This window comes from Phaseolus vulgaris, chromosome 3, assembly GCF_000499845.2.
Source record: "Phaseolus vulgaris cultivar G19833 chromosome 3, P. vulgaris v2.0, whole genome shotgun sequence".
NCBI classification, from domain to species: Eukaryota; Viridiplantae; Streptophyta; class Magnoliopsida; order Fabales; family Fabaceae; genus Phaseolus; species Phaseolus vulgaris.
The window spans coordinates 21,085,256-21,107,687 of record NC_023757.2 but is presented as its reverse complement, the minus strand read 5'-3'; the positions used below and the strand labels follow the sequence as shown (position 1 = coordinate 21,107,687).

Genomic DNA, 22,432 nt, shown 5'->3' with positions numbered 1-22,432 from the left:
ACTGAGTGCACCTGCTTGGGAATTTTGGAAAACAAGACTTTTTACAGTGCTTCCTAGTTCGCACCTTTAACTATTGAAATGTTGAATGAATGAATTAAATTAAAGCTTATAATATTCATGTTACCATAAGTTCCTTTTGACAATGTCTCTTGCATATTTGGGTTAAAGTTTGTAAATTTGAGGTTAAATTAAAATTAAAATGGTAAAAGCAACCTAAGTTCTACTTTTTACAAAACTGATTTTTAGCAAAAAAATTAATGTATAAACATACTTTTGAGAATAACTAAACATATTATCAACTCTAATTTTCTCTTTATATAAATGTGTGAAAGCTAAACAGAGAACCCATCTTAAAGTGAAGTACAACATAACTAACTTGTTACATCCGTTTTACTTTTACATCTTCATTGGTTCAAAAGCTCATGTCTGAAAACATCTCCAAGCTTCAAAGATTTTGATTTTGCATCTACCTTAAAGGTACCTTGTATAGCAATATTAACTAACCATTTCTTCTTCTTCTTAAAAGTGAAAAGAAAAACAAAGAATCCAACACCTTGAATCTTTTCTTTTCTTTTTCTTTATACTCATACTCTCTACGTCACACTCATGGGATAAACCAACTATTTTCAGCAAAAGAACTTAAGATCAGAAGTTCTAAACTTTTAAATCCCTGAAAGATGACGACCGGATGACTAAATTTAAATTTAACCTTTGATAATTTTCAAACAATTCATTACTAACCAAACCACATAGATCTATTTTCTCTTTGAACATCTTACAGATGCACTTTCACCAAAAAAAACACATATGAACTATAAACAGATCATTGACTTCAATTTACAGTAAGAAAAAAAAATACCATGCAATTCAGCTTCTCATATCATAAGGCAAAATGGTGTCATAGATTGTCATTGTTTATCTTGATCTCTATAACTTCCTCAATAGGTTGTCGGCATATAGGACACTTGTTTCATTGAAACCGCAAAGTTTTGGCACACTCACTGCACATACACTGGAAAGTACAACAGATGTTATCCCTACTGAACAATTATTAAATTTCAGAAAATCAGAAGAAAAAGAAACACTAAATATCAAATTCGTCCGTGGTGTAATTTTGACAAAAAATAAATGAGTTCTACAATTTGAAACAATCAATTAATGAACAATGAAAGCTAGCAAGATTCGAACTTTGAAGCCATATTGAAGAGGGGGTGAGGCGACAGGAGAGGATCAGAGGAAGAAAAGAATTATTCAGGTAATAATATAAAGATCACCAAGAAAACCATGATAGTCTTTCAGAAGTATAACTAGGAATTCATTTTCTAACTGCAAACTTTTTTGCAGATATGGAATGATGATAAGATTGAGTGCATGAATCAATCTACGATCTTGAGATTTATTGCTTGAAACTGAGCATGAACATTCAACAACACATACAAGTTGCTTTGACAAGATATCATACCATTATATCGGCAGGGCAAGACAGCAGTGTCCTTGGGTTAAGTCATGCATATTACACACTACTTCCGACTATCATTATCATCAAAATCTTCTGTTGCTGAACTTCCTATTCCATATAACTCTCTGAACTCATAACGAACATCATCAATCCACAGAATCTGCCTAACTAGTTTTACCTGGAAAGGACCAACATCATTGCTTTTCTCTAAGACAGCTTGAGTTATTTGCATGTGAGGGGGATACTATTAGTTTCGGCACATATGACAAGGAGAAATACATCTTCTCCGGGTGAGGGTCGAGAAAGATCATCAACTCGAAAAAGTCTTGGTCAATGCCAGCCTGTTCCTGAAGGCTCACAAAATTTCTGGCCCAGGGGAATGTGATTGGCTCAAACAAATCAGGAAATAGTGGTTAAACCTACATTTTTTTCTTCTTTGGCTAAGTAGAAGATAGTAATGCTGTCTCTTATAAAAGAAAGGAGTAAAAAAAGAAAAAGTTAAGCAACCAAAACAATATTCCATCACAAACATTTAATATTCATTCTATGTTCAAACATTCTCTTTCCAGAGCAATAAACTTAAAATAATCAACCAATTAAACTGATTGCAACTCTAATCCAGTGTGCTTTCATTGGCAAGAGAATGTTCAGGTAAGGTTAGATATACACGACTATACATTGTTTTTCATACTTTAAAACGAAAATCAGAACATGCACAACTATAATTGTGAACATTGTTGCACAGGGTTGTCCACTTACTGATGGGATGAGTAGTAAAGTAAACTGCCAAAGAGCCAACTTTAGACACCAGGGATGAACACACACTGATTCATTGGATTAAAGTCTAACTCTTCTCCTATGCTGAAAAATAAGATTGTCGGTTAAACAATATTAATTTGTTTCTCTTTAATTGTTTTTTTTAGTTTGATGATGAACATAGGGTGGTGGCAAAAATGAATTTCACTTCCCCCCTCATTTGCATACAAGGGCTGCTGATGAAGCATGACAGAATTGGCAGTGTAGCCATTTGGGTACTACTGAGGAGGAGGACCCACATAGCTGATGGTGGCAGAGGTAGAAGCAGAATGATTGGTTGAGGTGATAAAGTAGATAAAAAATGAACAAATAGGACAATAAAGATGTTCCGAATTTACACCATTACAATTAATCCCTGAAACCCCATCTCAAATTCACAACTAAAAACAGATTCTGCTGTTTTGGGAAACAAAGGAAGACGAAAAAAATGGGTGAGTGAGGTGCAGCAGATCCCGTGATTCTTAGGAGCTGCCATTGCTGCCACATTCATCACATTATTCTCTTCTAACCAATCGCCATTTTTTCAGTACTTTACTTTCCCTTTACTTGGATCATTCACGAACTCCACTGTCCATATTTTTATGATGGTTGTTGTCACTTAATTAAACTTTTTCCATCATACCACCATCTCAATCTTCTCAGTTTCTTTTTTATTTATTTATTTCTCCTCTTCTTATTATGTTTTTTAAATAAATAAATGAAATACAGATTAAAAATACATAAGTTTTTTTGGGAAAAAACTGAAATATTTTTGTATAAAACACTATTAACTTATACGTAAAAGTTTCGTTGTATAATTCCCCAAAATTATAATTTTTATCTTATATGTGTTTAGGACTTTTTTTTTTTTTAATTATACCTATACTTTGTATAAAAAGATGAATTGGTCACCACATACAACAAGAATTATAAGACAGTTGTTGATGTTCGATTGATGTTATTTTCAAAATTAAAAAATTTTGCACCGACAATTGCACTGTCTGAACACATCTGGGTTTTCTGCTCTCTCACTCTCTTCTTCTTCATTTCATTTAATAGTAATTTATTTTTCACTTTTATGTTTGGTTTGAATTTAGGACAGAATTTGAGAAAGAGGAAACTAATAAATTTAGGAGAAAGATTGAAAAGTGAAAGAAAATATTTTTTTTTATAAAAGTTTGTGAATAATGTAATGTATTTGAATAATAAAAATAATAATATTATAAATATGTTTTTTGTCATTAAAATTAATAGAAAATAAAATTTAATTTAGTTATTTATGTATGTAAATGGTTTATTTGGATTAAAACATTATTTTCAAGAATTCAGTTAAAACAAAAATACAAATTATTTGACAAAGTTGTATCACTATCAAAGTTGAATTCCTCATAAATATAGTTGAGTTCCTCATAAATATTTGAAGATGATAATTTATGATCTTGGTACAATTATATTATTTAGTGAATCAATAATATATCTACTAAATTAATAATTTATTTTTGTTTTATTCTTACAAGTACTTTTTTTATTATTTTCTATTATCAAATTTAATTTTGATTGCTTCCAAAGTTTAAACCTAGAGTAAAAACTATTTTTATTTCACACTTCAATTTTGATTTTGAAAACCAACTGTTTTTTAAATAAATAGCAGGAACTAAAGATTGAGAATGAATTAAAAGAAACAAAATAATTTGTTTTGTGGATATTAGAATTTAATTTGAAATATTTTGTTTTGATTAGAACATGTTCTTGCGGGTTGACTCAGCCGCCGTTGACTTCAGAGGTAGGTGACGACTCCTCCTCTTTCTGGTGGTTTTTGTGCTTCCTTCAGGTGATAGAGAATGACTCCGTTTGAAATAGAGGGGACCCTACCTTTTCTAGGGTTCTTACCACCCTTTTTATAGGTTGTATCTATGTTAACTTGCCTGCTTCACGAGAGCTCTTTCTCAAGTGAAATTAGGGTTACTAGGAGGGCATCCTGTTGCGTGTTACACAATCTTAGGGCAGCCTCCGCACAAGACTTTCTTATTCTGGAGTGCATAATCTTAACAGTATGGCCGCTAGTATAAGAAAATGGTATGTAAGAAGATGGTAATAAGAAAAAAGTTTTTGATTCTCTTATGTATATATTTACATAACTTCCTTCATGTATAGGAAATATATACTAGTGTAGGGAGACTTTCTCTCTCCAAATTACAATCTAATTAGGTAGGGATCCACTAATCATGGAATTCTATCATTATTAAATTGATTGCATATAATTGGGTACAATATCGTTCAATATCTTACAATATTGCATACAATAATTGCGTATAATTTGATAATTATTATTTCTTTAATACTCTCCTTCAAGTTGGTAGGTGAAGATCATGAACCCCCAACTTGTGTCGTAGTGTAAAAAATTGTTCCTTGTCCTGGCTTGTAATTTTTCTCACACAATGTGGTAGTCTATCTCAATGTGTTTTGTGCATTCATGAAATACTGAGTTTGTTGCTATATGTAATGCCGCTTGATTGTCACAGAAAAGTTGAGCTGGCAAGTTACATGGCACCTTTAAATCCTGTAACAGATATCGCAACCAAACTATCTCCAAACAAGTATTGGCCATCGTGCGGTATTATGCTTTCGCTGATGATCTTGATACGTTTTTCTGTTTTTTTTACTTCCATGAGATAATAGAAGAACCAAGAAAAATGCAATACCCAGATACTGATCTCCGAGTTGTCTGACAACCTCCCTAGTTTGAGTCGCAATAAGCTGTCAATGTCAGATTGTTCTCGGATGGCAATAACAATCCTTGTCCCGGTGAAATACTTTAGGACTCGAATTGCGACATCCCAATGAGGTTTCCGTGGAGACTGTATATATTGACTTAGAGTCTGAACCGAAAATGCTAAGTCAGGCCGAGTAACCGTGAGGTATATCAGTCGTCCCACGAGTCGTCTGTATTTGACTGGATCCTTTAATAACTCTCTATCGTCTGGTGTGAGTTTTAGGTATTGCTCCATTGGAAATTTGTCTGGACAAGCACCTGTGAGTCTTGTATCCTGCAAAATATCAAGCGCATATTTTCTTTGTGACATGTAAATACCAGCTTTGGAACGGGAAAATTCAATCCCTATAAAATATTTTAAGTCTCCAAGATCTTTAATGCGAAATTGTTGTAATAGACAGTCTTTAACACGCTGAATTTCTGTCAAGTCATTTCCTGTCAAAAGAATATCATCCACATAAATCAAAAAGGCAGTAAATGATGAGTTATTTTGTCTTTTGAATAGAGAGTAGTCTGTCTTGGATTGTTGAAATCCTACAGATTTAATCACATGAGAAAATGTTGAAAACCATGTCCGGGATGCCTGTTTAAGACCATAAAGGGATTTGTTGAGTCGACATACAATGTTCTCCCCTGTCGATGATGTCCGGGTGGCAAGTCCATGTAAATAATTTCATGCAATGTGCCATGTAAGAAGGCATTTTGTACATCTAGTTGGTGAGTAAACAAATTTTTGGCTGCTGCAATGGTGATGAGACACCTCAAAGTTGTTAATTTTGCTGTTGGTGAAAATGTTTCAAAATAGTCGACACCTTCAATCTTAGTGTACCCCTTTGCGACAAGGCGCGCCTTATATCTGTCGACGTTGCCATCTGAGTTGTACTTTATTTTATAGACCCATTTGCATCCGATGGGTTTCTGCCCAACGGGTAACGGTGTCAAGGTCCACGTTTGATTTAGCTGCAAGGCGGAAAGCTCTTCGTCCATTGCTTTTTGCCAATTTGGAAAGGATAGCTTGAGCATAAGTGTGAGGTTCTTTGGCGGCTGTGATGTTAACAAGATATGCACTATGTGTAGAAGAAAATCGTGAATTAGAAAGAAAATGATGCATAGGATACCTGGTTCCATTCGACCAATCTTGGGCAGTGGTCGAATGATTGGCTTGGGATCCCGTTACGTAGTCTTGAAGCCAGGAAGGTGGGGTTGATGTGCGAGTGGATCGTTGAACAGGAAGGTCGGTTGGAGAAGGTTTGGTAATAGGTGCTAGACTTTTTGAAGTGGGAGAAGAAGGTTGGTCTGCTGGAGGTTCAGGTGCATTATGACGAGTAGGAGAAGAAGGTTGGTTTGATGGAGGTTTAGGTGCATTGTGACGAGTAGGAGAAGAAGGTTGGTTTGATGGAGGTTCAGGTGCATTGTGATGAGTAAGAGAAGAATGTTGATCGAGTGAATGTTGGACAGGAGTGGGTAAGTCAATGTCAATAGTGGGCAAAATACTTTGTAATGGAGAGGAGGATTGCGTTTGGGAATGTTGGCAGAATGGGAAAACACTTTCATGGAAGATGACATCTAGACTTGTAAAAAAAGTGCCTTCATCTATATCAAATAATTTGTATGTTTTTTGATTGAGAGGATAACCAATGAATATGCACTGTCGAGCGCGCGTATCAAATTTTTGCTTAGGTGAATCAACAGTTGCATAACAGAGGCAACCAAAAGTTTTTAAGTGAGAAAGTGAAGGTGGGCGATTATATAGCATCTCAAAAGGTGATTTATTTTTTAGTAAAGGTGTTGGCAAGCAATTAATGATATATGTGGCGGTTAAAACGCATTCCCCCCAAAATTCTAATGGTAAATGGGACTGAAATAGGTGGGCTCGTGCTGTGTTCAAAATGTGTCTATGTTTGCGTTCTACTACTCCATTTTGTTGAGGAGTGTAGACACAAGTGCGTTGACATTCAATACTTTTTTTTAGAAAAAAATTACGCATAGAAATAAATATCAATCCGTTGTCAACGCGGATGGTTTTAATAGATGCCTGAAATTGATTTTGTGCAAAAGTAATGAATGATTCTAAGAGATGTTGGGTTTCATACTTGTGATTCATAAGAAATAACCAAGTACATCTAGTATAGTCATCGACTATAGTGAGAAAAAAACGTTTTCCAAAATGAGTTGGGGTTTTATGAGGACCCCAAATGTCACAATGCAATAGATTAAATGGAGAATGAGATTTTATTGTGCTTAAAGGAAAGGGTAGCCTTGTTTGTTTAGCTTTAGGACAAATACTACAATTATTATGAATGAGAATGAGATTTTTACTGATAGGTAGTAAGGAAGATGCAAGTTGTAGATACACCGGAGAAGGATGTCTAAGGCGCTTGTGCCATAAATCAAGGTCGGTCAAAATTTGAGATGTGTGGGCTTGGTTTGGAAGAGGGGACATGTAGTATAAGCCTGCGTGTTTTTTACCCGAGCCAATCATCCTCCTCGTAGCCAAGTCCTGCAAAATGCAACCATGTGGAGTAAAAACGACACAACAATTTAGTGAAGTGGTTATCTTACTAACGGACATGAGATTTAAATTAAAAGAAGGAACACAAAGATCATCTTTGAGAATGATATTGTTATTGAATTTAATTGTGCCCGTAGATGAGAAGGGCGCAGTTGAGCTTATGGGCATATTAACATTTGGAATAAATGATGATGAAGTGTGTGTGAAAAATTGTGAATCAGATGCAAAATAATTGGTTGCTCCGCTATCAAAAATCCATGGTTTCGTAAAAGCAGAATTAATAGACGAGTTATGGGAAAGCAGACCTGCAGCGCTAACAAACGTGTCACTTTTACCGTTATTGTTGAGCGAGTGAATAGCCTTTGCCAATTGCTGAATTTGCTCGGCGGTGAAACCTTGTGCGAGGTTTCTATCGGACTCGTTACTAGTGTCTTCTTTGCCAGACATGATCTCTTATTTAGTGAATAAAAATGGAGAGGCTGTCAGAGCACCAAGATCAGTGCTCTGATACCATATAAGAAAATGGTATGTAAGAAGATGGTAAGAAGAAATAAGAAGTTTTTTATTCTCTTATGTGTTACTAGGAGGGCATCCTGTTGCGTGTTACGCAATCTTAGCGCAGCCGCCGCACAAAACTTTCTTCTTCTAAAGTGCATAATCTTAACAATATGGCCGCTAGGGTACCAACTCATGCACCAGCGTTGTAGGTTTCATTACATACTATTTTTAGGGCCTCACTTACGTGGCCCAACATCGCAACCAGACCACGTGTCCGACGTCAATGTCTGATGTCGATCTCTGATGTCGATGTCTGAGATCTGGCCAGTACAGAACATAATATTGATATTATCAAAACAATAAGGTAATGAGTAGTCTTTGCAGGAACACGATGGTAGGGTGGTAAAACAAATCAAAGAATGACAACAACTATATCTATGTGGTCAACTGAACCCCACCCACGACACCAGCAAACCTCTCACTAACTTCTCCTCCCTCACATAGTCGCCACCACTAAGCTCAAGAGGAAAAGGGCCAGACATACTCCCTCGTTGAGTTCATTATCAAACTCGTCATCATCTTTGTTGAATCCCATCATGAAAAAACAAATTAAAGATGCAAAAACATGTATAATTGATTAGCTCCTTATATAATTGATTATGCTTCAAATGTTTTATTTTGAAACATAATATCTAATTTATTTTGAAGCATAATTGATTATGCAAGGAGGTAACCGATTATTCCCAACAATCTCAACCTTCAAAAACCTCATCTTGGAGCTTCTACACTGTAAAATGAAAGACAACTTTATCTTTTGTACGATCTCAGCTAACTTTCCTCTCAAATGTTCACTCACAAGTCAGTTATTTCATCCATACTTTCTTCGTATATCTGCACTCTCATTTCTTCACTAATAAATGCATTACAAGAAAATAATTAAATAGTAATTAAATTTAGAGATCAACAATAATTAGTCACTATATTAACTAAATTAGATACTAATTTAGAGACTTAAAAAATTATTCATATCTAAAGTGGTTTCAATTATTAATAAAAATTTATAAAATAGTTTCTAAATTTGTATCTAAATAAACTACCTAAGTTTTAATGACTAATATTTTAGATTTTAAATTGGTGTCTAAAAAATTAATAGAGACTAATTTAGAATATAAAATAGTAAGTACCTAAAATCTTAGTAACTAATGGTTAGGTACAATTTAAAAATTATTTTATAAAATTTTATTAATATAAAAAATACTTTAAATATTAATAAATTTTTTAACTTATAAAATCATTTTTAATTTTTAATTAAATAATAACTAATTATTTTGATTTATAAAATTAATTTTCATTTAATAACTTTTTTAGTAATAAATTCAGAAAACAATAACTCCCTCAAAAAAATTGACACGAAAACAAACATCATTACTCTTCCCGCCACTGTCATAGGTGATCAATTATTATTATTTTTTTTATAAAAAGCTTTCATGTTAGGCATCACTATGCTACTTGACATCTCAGCTAGGCTGACACTTCAAGTAACAACAATAATTTTCCATCACATGAAAAAAAAGTATTATTAAAAAAAAGAAAATACAAAAATATGGGGGGACTAGACCAAAACCCATATGTTAACAAAAACGATACATAGGTAGACTATACCTATTAATAAAGAATTCTAAGGACATACTAGATGGAAGTCTATTATACCAATGAAAGGATTATCTATGAATAAATCCTAAATTAGCCAACTTATCAGCATACGCATTCCCTTCACGAAAAATATGAGTAACCCTAAACCTCATTTTTCCACAGTAATTAAGACAAGTATTCCATCGATTACGAAACATCCAAGGAACATTTGTCCTAGCAGGAAACGCAGGAGATCAATTATTTAGTTTGGTGTATTTTGCTTTACTGTTCATTCCTCCAATTGTACCTTGTGTCTTTGTTCTCAATTTCTTTTTTGGTTGCAGTTTCACAATTATCAGGTTACCACCACCACTACTTTTAGATTAGATTGTTTTTATTCAAGTTGATTTCTCTTTATATTCTTAATTTTTTTTATAACGTGTTCTTGTTTAAATTATAGTGATTTTCTTTTATCGATTAGTTTTTTTTAACACAATGATATTGAATATGGAGATAGTTAACCTTAAAAGAATTATATTATTTTACTTTTTCAAAAATTTGTATTATTTTTTTTTGAAAAGTGTATGTTCCTACCAGTTGACCCGAAACGCCTTCGTGTGCCTACCAATTGATTTCTCTTTATATTCTTAATTTTTTTATAACGTGTTCTTGTTTAAATTATAGTGATTTTCTTTTATCGATTAGTTTTTTTTAACACAATGATATAGAATATGGAGATAGTTAACCCTAAAAAGAATTATATTATTTTACTTTTTCAAAAATTTGTATTTTTTTTTTTTGAAAAGTGTATGTTCCTACCGGTTGACCCGAAACGCCTTCGTGCGTCTACGTCACTCTTACGTCCAGAATCCTTGTGTTTGCACGTGCCTTTCCTGTGATGAACGCCTGAAAACACAAAGACAAAGGGCGCCCTAGAGGTCGTTTGCACTTCGACGCTCAAGTCAGTACTAGGGTTAGGAAACACCAAACTGTATCACTGTGTGTGTGTTAAACGACGCAAGGGAATAGCGTACCTTGTCAAGTTTGTTACCTTACTATTTATAGATTGAAACTAGGGTTTCCTCTTTACCCGAAATGAGCTTTTATGATGGGGCGAGCCCAACACTGTTGTTACCCTACTTTCAGGATAACCTAGCGCGTGGGGTCTCTAATTAGAGTGCAACCTTTGCGGGGTGACCACCTGGGTGCCTCCTCGTGCACCTGATCTCTGGGTCACCCGCCTTTGGGAGTGCCTTAGCTGTTTCACGTGCCATGCATGCAGCTCACCCCTGGAACACGACCCTCATAGGTCATATCTTTCCAATGGCTCTACACTTTGTGTTATGCCTGAACGCGTCATCCACTCTACTTGCATGGGCCGTTGTGATCTAAGCTTCTCCCTTACTGATAACTAGCCTGTGATCTGGGATCCACCTCTCGTGGCCCAGCTCTACTGTTTGGGTTCCCGATCTCCACACTATCTAGTGGCACGTCGATACATTCTGATGACCGATGTCTGACCACTCTTTGGCTCCTTGGCGCACGTGCTTTGCGAGATACTGGCTCATGCCGCTCGTGGGACCCACTTACATGGCACCAACATTACCAGTGGTCAACAACGCCCAAGGATTGGTCGGTACACAAGTCCCCAGTCTCGAGCTGTAACTCGTTCAGTGAAGAGGCCAAGTCCTTGCCTTGGGTGACCTACGTGGCTCTGTGTGACAGGACATAAATACTGCGCCAAAGTGACGCCTTTCTGGGCCTGTCTTATCTGTGCACACATGTTTTTGATCAATGGTTAGGGCTTAACGTCGCTTACACTTCTTTGTTTGCTTAAACTTTCGAAAACGTGCGCGCGTCCAATCACTTGTACCGTCATTTTCTGGAACTCTTGATTGCTTTGTCTTCTTCCTCAAGCATTCACACGTTTCCTCTACACATTCCAGCATCTTCTTGCTATTTGATTGAAGGTACGAACTTTGACTACTATCTGCACTCGTTTATTGATTCTGATTCTGGATAACTGCATGTGCTATTTAATCTTTGCATCAATTGCCCTTTGTTTTTGGGTTTCCTTCAAGTTAAGGTTCGAGAAACTCGAAACTCTGGGGGAGCTGATTCTTGTTATCGTAATGTCACGTTTGCGTGCTCTGCCTCTGTGTATTCGCATGTTTCATTTATGTGATTTACTCGTATTTCTAAATTTTGCACGCCGGTATGGTTTTGAGCAAAGAGAAGTGGGCCAAACTGACTAATATCCTCGCTCGCCTCCGCGGGATTTCTAGGGATGTGGGCACTTCTCGCCACCACGCCCTTACTTCTGCCACCGCTGCGTCTTCGCCTACTCCTTCCATTCCTGGAGTTGCGGACCCTCTCGTCGTCGTCCAATCGTCTCCCATTCCACTTCCTTGCAAGGGTAAAGCGATAGTGAGTGATCGAGTCAGACGAGAACTCCGCCGAGGGGCCAATCTCTAAAAGGCCCAAGCCTACGCCGGCGATGGCTTCCCATTCCTCTTGTATCAGTCGTTCTGTTTCGCCCCTCGACCACACGACTAGCGTTCCCCTGTTTCCTGACCTTGGTGGGACGAGTGCTTCTGGGACTCCTCCTGTCCTTGAGCTGCCCGTTGTCCTACAGCACGCCCTTAAGGGCTTCCAACTAGGGGTGACTGTGGACTTGGATGAGGCCGCTGCGATGGAGAGACTGACCTTCAATTTTGGGGCTCTTCTTACTCAGTCCAATGCTCTACTAACTAGGGCTAAACCGGGGGTAATAGAGGCCAAGACAGAAACATCCCCGCAGGCTCATTCGTTTGCTGCTTGCGAGGCTGCACTGAGAGAGGAATTGGCTCACCTTTGCCGCTCTGAAGAAAATCTCTCTAAAAAACTTCATGCCAAGTGCCGAGAGGTTACTGAGCTGGAGGCAAGAGTTCTGTCCTTGCGGATCCGGGTCTTTGAGCTAGAAGAGGCTGATGAGGTGTCCAAGTCCAAGATTACGGGACTTGAACGAAGGTCCATCAGTCGTGAGGTGCATCTGGGTCAAGTGGAGGCCGAACTTCATCAACAAGCTAAGAGGTTTGAAGAAGCTGAGGCTGAGCTGACCGGAGACGTTCTTGATGCTTATGGCACAGGATTCGGGGACGCCCTTGCTCAAGTTGCTTGCACACATCCTGAGATGGATATTACACCCTTCACAGTATCAAATTGTGTTAAAAACGGTGATGGAGATCAAGCTCAAGAGAACATGGAGGCCACTCATCAAGCTCAAGAAGAGATGGAGGCACAAATGGAGGACGCCCATGGAGGTCAAAGTCCACCTCAAAGGATTACAAGAAGCATGTTCAAAGCTTTGGGAGCTAGAGGACATTTATTTTCTCTTTTTGTAGTTTCTTTAGTTGAAGGTGCTTAGAGGGAAACCTTAGAAACCTCTTTTGTTATAGCATCTTTTAGGTTTTAGTTAGGAGCTTTAGGGGGGTGTATTAGTAGATAGGTGTAGGAGTAGAATAGGGGGTGCCAAAGTGAAGGAAAGGATCACACCTTCCTTGCTTTGCAAATTAGCGCCGGTTCTAGTTTGATTTGGGAGGGAATTTTGAATTGTTTTAGCTTTCATTTTCAGCACTTTAGGCTATAAATAGAGGTGCCTTCCTTGTAAAATTCAGATTGGAATTTATCTAAAGAAACTATACTCAAAATTGGAGTGAGCATTTGGAGAGCTTTTGAGCTTCTACTCTAGTCTTATCTTGAAGGACCATGGTTTCCTCAAGTGGCGGCTTGCACACTCATCTAGGAGCATCCATACTTCTAGTGGCGTGATCATCCAACCATTCTTCCATCTTCATGAGCATTCTCTTCTCCTTCCTTTCTTCTTTTTCAATTGTTCATGTTGCCTTGTGTTTTTGATTTGTTTTGGTTCGGCTATTCCATTTTTCAGCACATATGTTCTGTTTTTGTTTTCAATTCCTTTTATGTTCGGTTCATATGTGTTCTTGCCTAATTCTGTTCGGTCAATCCATTATATAATTCCTTTGTTGATTCAATTTGACAATATTTGGTTCATCCAAATGAGTTTGGGATTTGGTACTTGTTATTGGTGAGTTCTTGACTTAGAACCATGATCCAACTTCTAAGAAAGTGCCTCTATATTTTCCAGCTCAAGGAGATTCCTAAAAATGTCAAGAATCTTATTCTATGTGACTATTGGAATCACATCATGTGGTATCATGAGTCTTAGGTTCATTCTTGTTTAATTGTTGAGTTGTGTGCACTTTATTTCAAGAGCTCTTTTTAATTTCTTGCAATTTAAGTTTCTGTTTTAGAATTTTAATTGAGTATTCTTGCTGTTTTTCTTTTGCTCCAAGTGTTTGTGGAAAGGTTTATGGCACTCATAATTCTTATGAGTATGGTTGCTCTTTTGGAATGGCATTATCCTTCCTAGAGTTTACCTTAAGCTTCCTTTCACTTGTTACAATTTGTATTGTGTCTTTTAATTTTTGAATCATGTCAAGTTTTGTCTTAGTCATGTTATTCCATATATGTCATTACTTCTAGTAGTACTTTTTTTGTTTTGATTGTTTCTTGCTTTAGTGTCATATAATTTTCTGATTTGATGTTGATCCTTTGTGCATTTTCTTTTTAGAATTGAGTTCATACTTGTATTCTAGACCTATACAAGTTCCAATACATGATTTTCTATTATGTCTTTGCTAGTTCATCATTCTGTTTTTTATTCCTATTAGGATTCCTCTGTTTCTGAAAAAAGTGCTTACTGTTTTTCCTTATTGCAACTGATTTACGTACTGTAAAATTCTGAAATTCTGGATTTGAGATATTCAAAGTGTTAGAAAAGAATAGAAAAAAAAATCATTCAAAAATATGAAGTACACAAAAAAAATGATAAATAAAATAAAAAAAAGTGTACATTCCTGCCGAAAAAAATACGGTAATCTGGCAGTGATTTTAAAAAATTTATTTCTCTCAATTGGCTTACTGTTTTTAATTGATTCCAGTGCCATTTTTGAGTTAACATCTTGAAGTTTCTGTGGTATAAATTTCATAATCCAGTTCGCTCTACAACGTTCCAGTTAAATCAGTGAATATCAAAACAGTTTGCATAAAAAAAAATTTTCCAGTAGCTAATTTTTTTTTGTTTTCTTCATCTACTCTAGTGCTTTTCCTTAGGTATTCTTTTGTGTGCCTACTTTTCTCATTGAGTTCTTTATTTTCTTGATTGTCTTTCATTCTTACTCTTTGAGTTTGTCTTACATATAGTATTCCTTTTGCAATTACCTTTTCCTTGCTTATACCTTTTCTTGTTTGTCTTTATTGTTTCTTTGGTTTTGTGGTGGTTTGCTCTTAAGATTGGTGTGCTTGCTTTGACATATTTCATTTGAGGATTCCAAGGCCTCAAGATCAGATTGGAGCAAGAACATTATTTCTTTGAGAGTGATATCTTTTTCAGCCTTAATTTCACTTCGGCAGTTTCAATTGCAAAGCTCACTGTTTTTGCTAATTTTTAACTTGTTTGCTGTTTTTGTGTGTTTGCTGTTTTTAATTACAAATGGCTGGATTTTCAAGTGATGCATCCTACAAGCAGAATTCTCCTTCCAAAGCTTCAATTATTGGTGAATTACATGAAGCTCAAAGAACAATTAGACGGTTGGAGGAGAAATTGCAAAAGATGGAGGTCCAACAAACTAGACTATCTCCTTCTATCCATGATGGACATCATTCTCATAGACCATCTTCAAGAGCTTCTTCAAATGATGTTGGCCGTGAAGATGAGCATAGGAGAAGGAGACCTCCTCCCCAAGTCCATGGACAAAGACATCATCACCAAGGGGAAAGAATTCACTACGGCAATGGCTTCTACCATGATGCAAAGTCCAAGCTTCCTTCGGTCAAACTACCTTGTTTTAATGGTTCTAGTGATCCAAATGTGTATTTAGATTGGGAGGCTAAGTGTGAACAAATTTTTGAGATCCATGAGATCCAAGATGAGCATAAGCTCAAACTAGCCACCCTAGAGTTTAGTGATTATGCCATGAAATGGTGGCATGGAATTGTAAAGGACATTATCTATCACAAGGGTCCTCCCGTGGACTCTTGGAACTCTTTAAAGGATCATATGCGCGCTAGGTTTGTGCCCCCACATTTTAGGAAAGACCTCATGTTGAGACTCCAACGGTTTCAACAAGGCACGCTAAATGTGGATGAATATTATAAGGAGCTTGAGACGCTTGTGCTTAAAATTGAATTAGAAGAAAGTGAAGAAGCCATGGTTGCTAGGTTTGTGAGTGGTCTTAGGAAGGATATCCAAGACATTGTTGAGTTACAAGAGTATTCATCATTGGGCTCTTTAGTTCATCTTGCAATGAAGGTGGAAGCCCAACTTGCTAAGAAAAACTCTTTTAAAAATGCTTCCAATGATGGATACTACTCCAAGTCTTGGAGAAACAAAACTTCTTTTTCTAAACATCCTTCCAAAGATTCTTCTTTCAAACCCAAGGAATCTAAGCCATCAACTTCTAGACCTAAGTCTCCCACTAGAACATCTAACACTAAATGCTTTAAATGTATGGGTTATGGTCATATTGCTGCAAATTGTCCTTCCAAACGAAGTATGTACATGCATGAGGGCATTGTAGTTAGTGAGCATGATTCGGATTCTCCAAAGCATTCATTGCATTCTCATACATCTAGTGAGGAAGAGAGCGAATGTCCACTTGAAGGGGACTTGTTAGTTGTGAGAAGACTTCTTGGACAAGTTTCACAACCTTTTGATGAAAGTCAAAGGGAAAATATTTTCCATACAAGATGTCTTATTCAAAACAACATTTGTTCCTTGATAGTGGATGGGGGTAGTTGTGCAAATGTGGCTAGTACAAGAGTAGTAGATAAGCTTGGATTGCCTACTATCTCTCATACAAAGCCCTACAAGTTACAATGGCTTAGTGAAGTAGGAGAAATAATTGTTAATAAACAAGTCCTCATCCATTTCTCCATTGGAAAATACAAAGATGAGGTATTATGTGATGTTGTGCCCATGGAAGCCACTCATGTTCTTTTGGGAAGGCCTTGGCAATTTGATAGAAAAGTTTTACATGATGGCTTTACCAACAAATTATCTTTTGAATTCCATGGTCACAAGGTTACTTTAAAATCTCTCTCTCCAAGAGAAGTCCATGAGGACCAAGTTATCATGAAGAAAAAGAGGGAGAGTGAAAAAGATAAAAAAGATAAAAAAGATAAGAGTTCTAAGCCTACACTCCTTGTGTCTAGGCGTGACATTGAAAGGGAAATAGTGGCTCATCATCCTCTTTTTTTAGCCATCCCTAGAACTCTTAGCATAGAATCACTTGTTGATAGTCCTCATTGCTTGGAAAATTTGGTAGAAGAGTTCAAAGATGTGTTTCAAGATCCTCCAAATGGACTTCCACCTTTGAGAGGGATTGAGCACCAAATTGATTTGATACCGGGCTCTTCTTTACCAAATCGTCCCGCATATAGGACCAATCCAAGTGAAACCAAGGAAATTCGCCAACAAGTTGAGGCTTTGATTAAGAAAGGGTGGGTGCAAGATAGCATGAGTCCTTGTGCTATGCCTATCATCTTAGTGCCAAAAAAGGATGGCACATGGCGAATGTGTTCGGATTGTAGGGCCATAAATAACATAACCATTAAGTATAGGCATCCCATACCTAGACTAGATGATTTGTTGGATGAATTACATGGTTCTAAAATCTTTTCAAAGATTGATCTTAAAAGCGGCTACAATCAAATCCGTATCAAATCGGGTGATGAATGGAAGACGGCTTTTAAGACCAACTTTGGTTTATATGAGTGGTTAGTTATGCCTTTTGGTTTAACTAATGCACCAAGTACCTTCATGCGCCTCATGCATCATGTTCTTAGACCTTTCATTGGTAAGTTTGTTGTGGTTTACTTTGATGACATTCTCATTTATAGCTTATCTTTGAATGACCATAGGTTGCATGTTAGGCAAGTTTTGGAAACCCTTAGGAAGGAACATTTGTATGCTAACCTTGCTAAATGTATGTTTGCTCTTGATCATATAGAATTCCTAGGGTTTGTTGTGAGTTGTAAAGGGGTCCATGTGGACAAAACAAAGGTGATGGCCATTCAAAATTGGCCTACACCGAAATCTTTGAATGAGGTCCGAAGTTTTCATGGGCTTGCTTCTTTCTATAGAAGATTTGTCCCAAACTTTGGTACCATTGCCGCACCACTCAATGACATAGTGAAAAAGGATGTGGTCTTTCATTGGGGAGAAGCACAACAAAATGCTTTTGATACTTTGAAAGAAAAATTGACTAATGCTCCCATCTTGGCCCTTCCTAATTTCACTAAGACATTTGAGATTGAGTGTGATGCTTCAAGCATAGGTATTGGGGCTGTTCTCCTTCAAGAGGGCCACCCCATAGCCTATTTTAGTGAGAAATTGAAGGGAAGTCATCTCAACTATTCCACCTATGATAAGGAATTATATGCACTTGTTAGGGCTTTGTTTACTTGGCAACACTATCTTTTTCCCAAAGAGTTTGTGATACATAGTGATCATGAATCTCTTAAATATTTGAAAAGCCAAAACAAACTTAACAAGAGGCATGCTAAGTGGGTGGAATTCATTGAGCAATTTCCTTATGTGATCAAACACAAGCAAGGCAAAATAAATATTGTAGCGGATGCTCTTTCTAGAAGATACACCTTGCTAAATCTTTTAACCTCTCAATATCTTGGTTTTGATCACATTAAGGAACTTTATCATGATGACCTTGATTTTTCTCTCCTCTATCAAGAGTGTCTTAAGGGAGGACACAAAGACTTTTTTATTCAAGATGGCTTTCTTTTTAAAGGAAAACGTCTTTGTGTTCCCCAATGCTCTATTAGATTATCTCTTGTTAGAGAAGCTCATGAGGGGGGCTTAATGGGACATTTTGGGGTTGCTAAAACTTTGGATGTGTTGCATGAACATTTTGGGCTTGCACACTCATCTAGGAGCATCCATACTTCTAGTGGCGTGATCATCCAACCATTCTTCCATCTTCATGAGCATTCTCTTCTCCTTCCTTTCTTCTTTTTCAATTGTTCATGTTGCCTTGTGTTTTTGATTTGTTTTGGTTCGGCTATTCCATTTTTCAGCACATATGTTCTGTTTTTGTTTTCAATTCCTTTTATGTTCGGTTCATATGTGTTCTTGCCTAATTCTGTTCGGTCAATCCATTATATAATTCCTTTGTTGATTCAATTTGACAATATTTGGTTCATCCAAATGAGTTTGGGATTTGGTACTTGTTATTGGTGAGTTCTTGACTTAGAACCATGATCCAACTTCTAAGAAAGTGCCTCTATATTTTCCAGCTCAAGGAGATTCCTAAAAATGTCAAGAATCTTATTCTATGTGACTATTGGAATCACATCAAACGGGCAAATCGTTCCCAGGGTCCTTCCCTAACTTGCATTTGGTTGTCAGACAAACTCTTTATTATCTGCCTACACCTTTACTTTCTCGAACATATAACTGCTTTCCTTTCTCTAAATTGAAAAACTGCTTTTTGACTTGCTTAACCGCTAACTCATGGTGCTCGACACCAAGACGCTTCTTCTAGTGTTCTGCGATATACTCCCCTCATCGTGAGGAGGGGTTTTAACTATGAACTAGGTCGTTCCTCCTTGGCGTTCTTGCTCGAAAGAGGAGGTGTTCTTTAGGAACCTACTTCTCTACTTTTGAGGCCTCTAACCGCAAGGAGAACAAACCCTTAGCTGACCTCAGCTTCGTTCAAAGGCGATGAGGATTTATCCGGTGAACTATTTTGTTCAAACTTGGCGTTCTCATTCGAGAGGGGAGGTGTTCTCTCGCGAACCTATCTCTTCACTCTCAAGACTTCTAACGCAAGGAGAACAAACCCTTAACTGACCTCGACTTTGCTCAAAGGCACGGAGGATTTATCTCAAGAACTATTTTGTTTAACCTTGGCGTTTTCACTCAAGAGGGGAGGTGTTCTCTTGCGAACCTACCTCTCCGCCCATAAGACTTCTAACGCAAGGAAAACAAGTTTTTAACTGATATCAGCTTCGCTCAAAGGCGCGGAGGATTTATCTCATGAACTATTTCGTTTAACCTTGGCGTTTTCACTCAAGAGGGGAGGTGTTCTCTTGTGAACCTACCTCTCCGCCCATAAGACTTCTAACGCAAGGAAAACAAGTTTTTAACTGACCTCGGCTTCGCTCAAAGGCGCGGAGGATTTATCTCACGAACTATTTCGTTTAACCTTGGCGTTTTCACTCAAGAGGGGAGGTGTTCTCTTGCAAACCTACCTCTCCGCCCATAAGACTTCTAACGCAAGGAAAACAAGTTCTTAACTGAATTGTACATAACTCGAGAAAATATTTCAATCAAAACTTATTTGGTGACCTCGTTAAAAAACCCTTATAAGGGAAAAAGAGTGTCCTTTAATACCATGTACCATACTCCTGCTTAACTGAAATAAGACTTGAAATCGACCGTATTCCATGTGCAAGGAACCGAGCCCTGCTTCAGCGCCTCAAATCTGCATGCTTCATCCCGAGGACCTCTATTTTCCTGAACGAAATGGCCCGTACGGAGGAGACCTGACGTGAAAAAAATGGGGCTGCCTTCTCCGGTACCTGTTGTCTTTCTTCAGGTCCTTGGCATACTCTACTTCCCCTGTGTATGGTGGTCTACTAGTGACCACAGATACCCCTCTCCTTGTTTTGAGGTTGTTCTCGTAGCATCTCTTGGCCTCCTTCTGATCTGATTTGATGGTAATCACCTTTCCTGTCAAGTCCGGTAGCTTCATCTTCATGTGCCTTTTCGACAGCACCGCCCCTAACCTATTCAGCGTTGGTCTACCCAACATGTTATAAGTGGATGAGGCATTGACGACAAGGTACCTAATGCTCTTCGTACGTGACACGGTACCGTCCGTGAAGGTGGTACTCAACTCTAAGTATCCGCGCACTTCTACCTGGTCTCCCGCGAAACCATACAGACAGCCGCCATACGACCTCAGCATGTCGGGGGATAGTTGCAGTTTGTTGAAAGTCGACCAGAACATTACGTCTGCCGAGCTTCCCTAATCTACTAACACACGGTGCACCTTCCTTCCTGCGGTTACCGCTTAGATCACCACTGGGTCATTGTCATGGTGGACAACGTCTTCTAGGTCGGCCTTGGTGAAGTCCAGGTCGTCGAAGGCGTCGTCGGTCCTTTGTGCTTCTACTGACATCACCGTTCATGCATATCTCTTTCACTGAGAAGCAGTACACCCTCCTCCCGAGAATCCTCATGCGATGGTGTGAACCTCATCGTGTACAGGGACTTCGTGCCCCAGGCCACCCCCTGTTGCCACCATGTCCTCAGTCCCCTGTTTTTCTTGCAAATAATCCCTGAGGAGACCGTTCTTCACCAACTCGTCTAGTTGGTGCCCCAACGCTAAGCAATTGCGTATGGGATGGCCGAATGCTTGGTGGAACTCACACCAGGCGTTTTTGTTGGGCCCGAGCCTCTTGTCGGTCTTGGGAGGTACCTTTAGCCTCTCAGCTACATTCGGGATAGCGATGAGGTCCTTCAATTCTACTACGAAGTCGTGCCTTGGCGACACATTCTCTCTCCCGCATCCCCTGGCATTGGGCTTTCTTGGTTGATAGGGTTGCTGCTTCACAGGGGTCTTCATCTCTATCGTTGTCTCGTGCACCCTTAGGGTTTGAGGACGTCCTGTCGCGCGGCCGCGTGGGAACCACACATGTGCGCTTTTCACTAACTTCTTCCTCTGCCGCAATATGAGCCACTGCGCGATGCCTTATCTCGGTGAAGGTCTTAGGATGGTTTCAGATGAGTGACTCATTGAAGGGTCCTGACACGTGCCTTTCCTGTGATGAACGCCTGAAAACACAAAGACAAAGGGCGCCCTAGAGGCCGTTTGCGCTCTGATGCTCAAGTCAATACTAGGGTTAGAAAACACCAAATTGTATAACTGTCACTGTGTGTGTTAAGCGGTGCAAGGGAATAACATACCTTGTCAAGTTTGTTACCTTACTATTTATAGACTGAAACTAGGGTTTCCTCTTTACCCGAAATGGACTTTTCTGATGGGGCGGGCCCAACACTGTTGTTACCCTACTTTCAGGATAACCTAACGCGTGGGGTCCCTAACTGGAGTGCAACCTCTGGCAAGGTGACCACCTGGGTGCCTTCTCGTGCACCTGATCTCTGGGGTCACCCACCTTTGGGAGTGCCCTAGCTGTTTCACGTGCCATGCATGCAGCTCACCCCTGGAACACGACCCTCATAGGTCATATCTTTCTAGTGGCTCTACACTTTGTGTTACGCCTGAACGCGTTATCCACTCTACACGCATGGGCCCTCATGATCTAAGCTTCTCCCTTTCTGATAACTGGTGTGTGATATGGGATCCACCTCTCGTGGCCCAGCTCTACTGTTTGGGTTCCTGAACTCCACACTGTCTAGTGGCACGTCAGTACATCCTGATGACCGATGTCTGACCACTCTTTGACTCCTTGGCGCACGTGCTTCGTGAGATATTGACTCACGCTGCTCGTGGGACCCGCTTACGTGGCACCAACGTTACCGGTGGTCAACAACGCCCAAGGACTGGTCGGTACAGTGTACATTTTAAGTGTTATATTGTCGAAATTTTGAAAAAAATATGAAAAATAAAATTATGAGACTCAAAATATTTTTGAAAGGATATTAGAAATTATATTG

At 38.4% G+C, this 22,432-nt stretch overlaps 1 protein-coding gene and 1 long non-coding RNA gene across 2 annotated transcripts; one reads left to right on the top strand and one right to left on the bottom strand.

Moving 5' to 3' along the window:
• Nucleotides 1-693: 693 nt before the first annotated feature.
• LOC137806847 (uncharacterized) lies at nt 694-2,397 on the bottom strand. The gene is made up of 2 exons (XR_011080428.1): nt 1,463-2,397; nt 694-1,012 (listed from the first exon to the last, which is right to left on the bottom strand). It is a non-coding gene; the product is annotated as an uncharacterized lncRNA (long non-coding RNA).
• Nucleotides 2,398-15,978: 13,581 nt separating this feature from the next.
• On the top strand, nt 15,979-17,644 carry LOC137805830 (uncharacterized; the record flags this gene model as incomplete). The annotated part of the gene is made up of 1 exon (XM_068605740.1): nt 15,979-17,644. A coding segment is annotated over exon 1 (1,608 nt), but the record flags the coding sequence as incomplete, so codon positions are not given.
• Nucleotides 17,645-22,432: the final 4,788 nt, after the last annotated feature.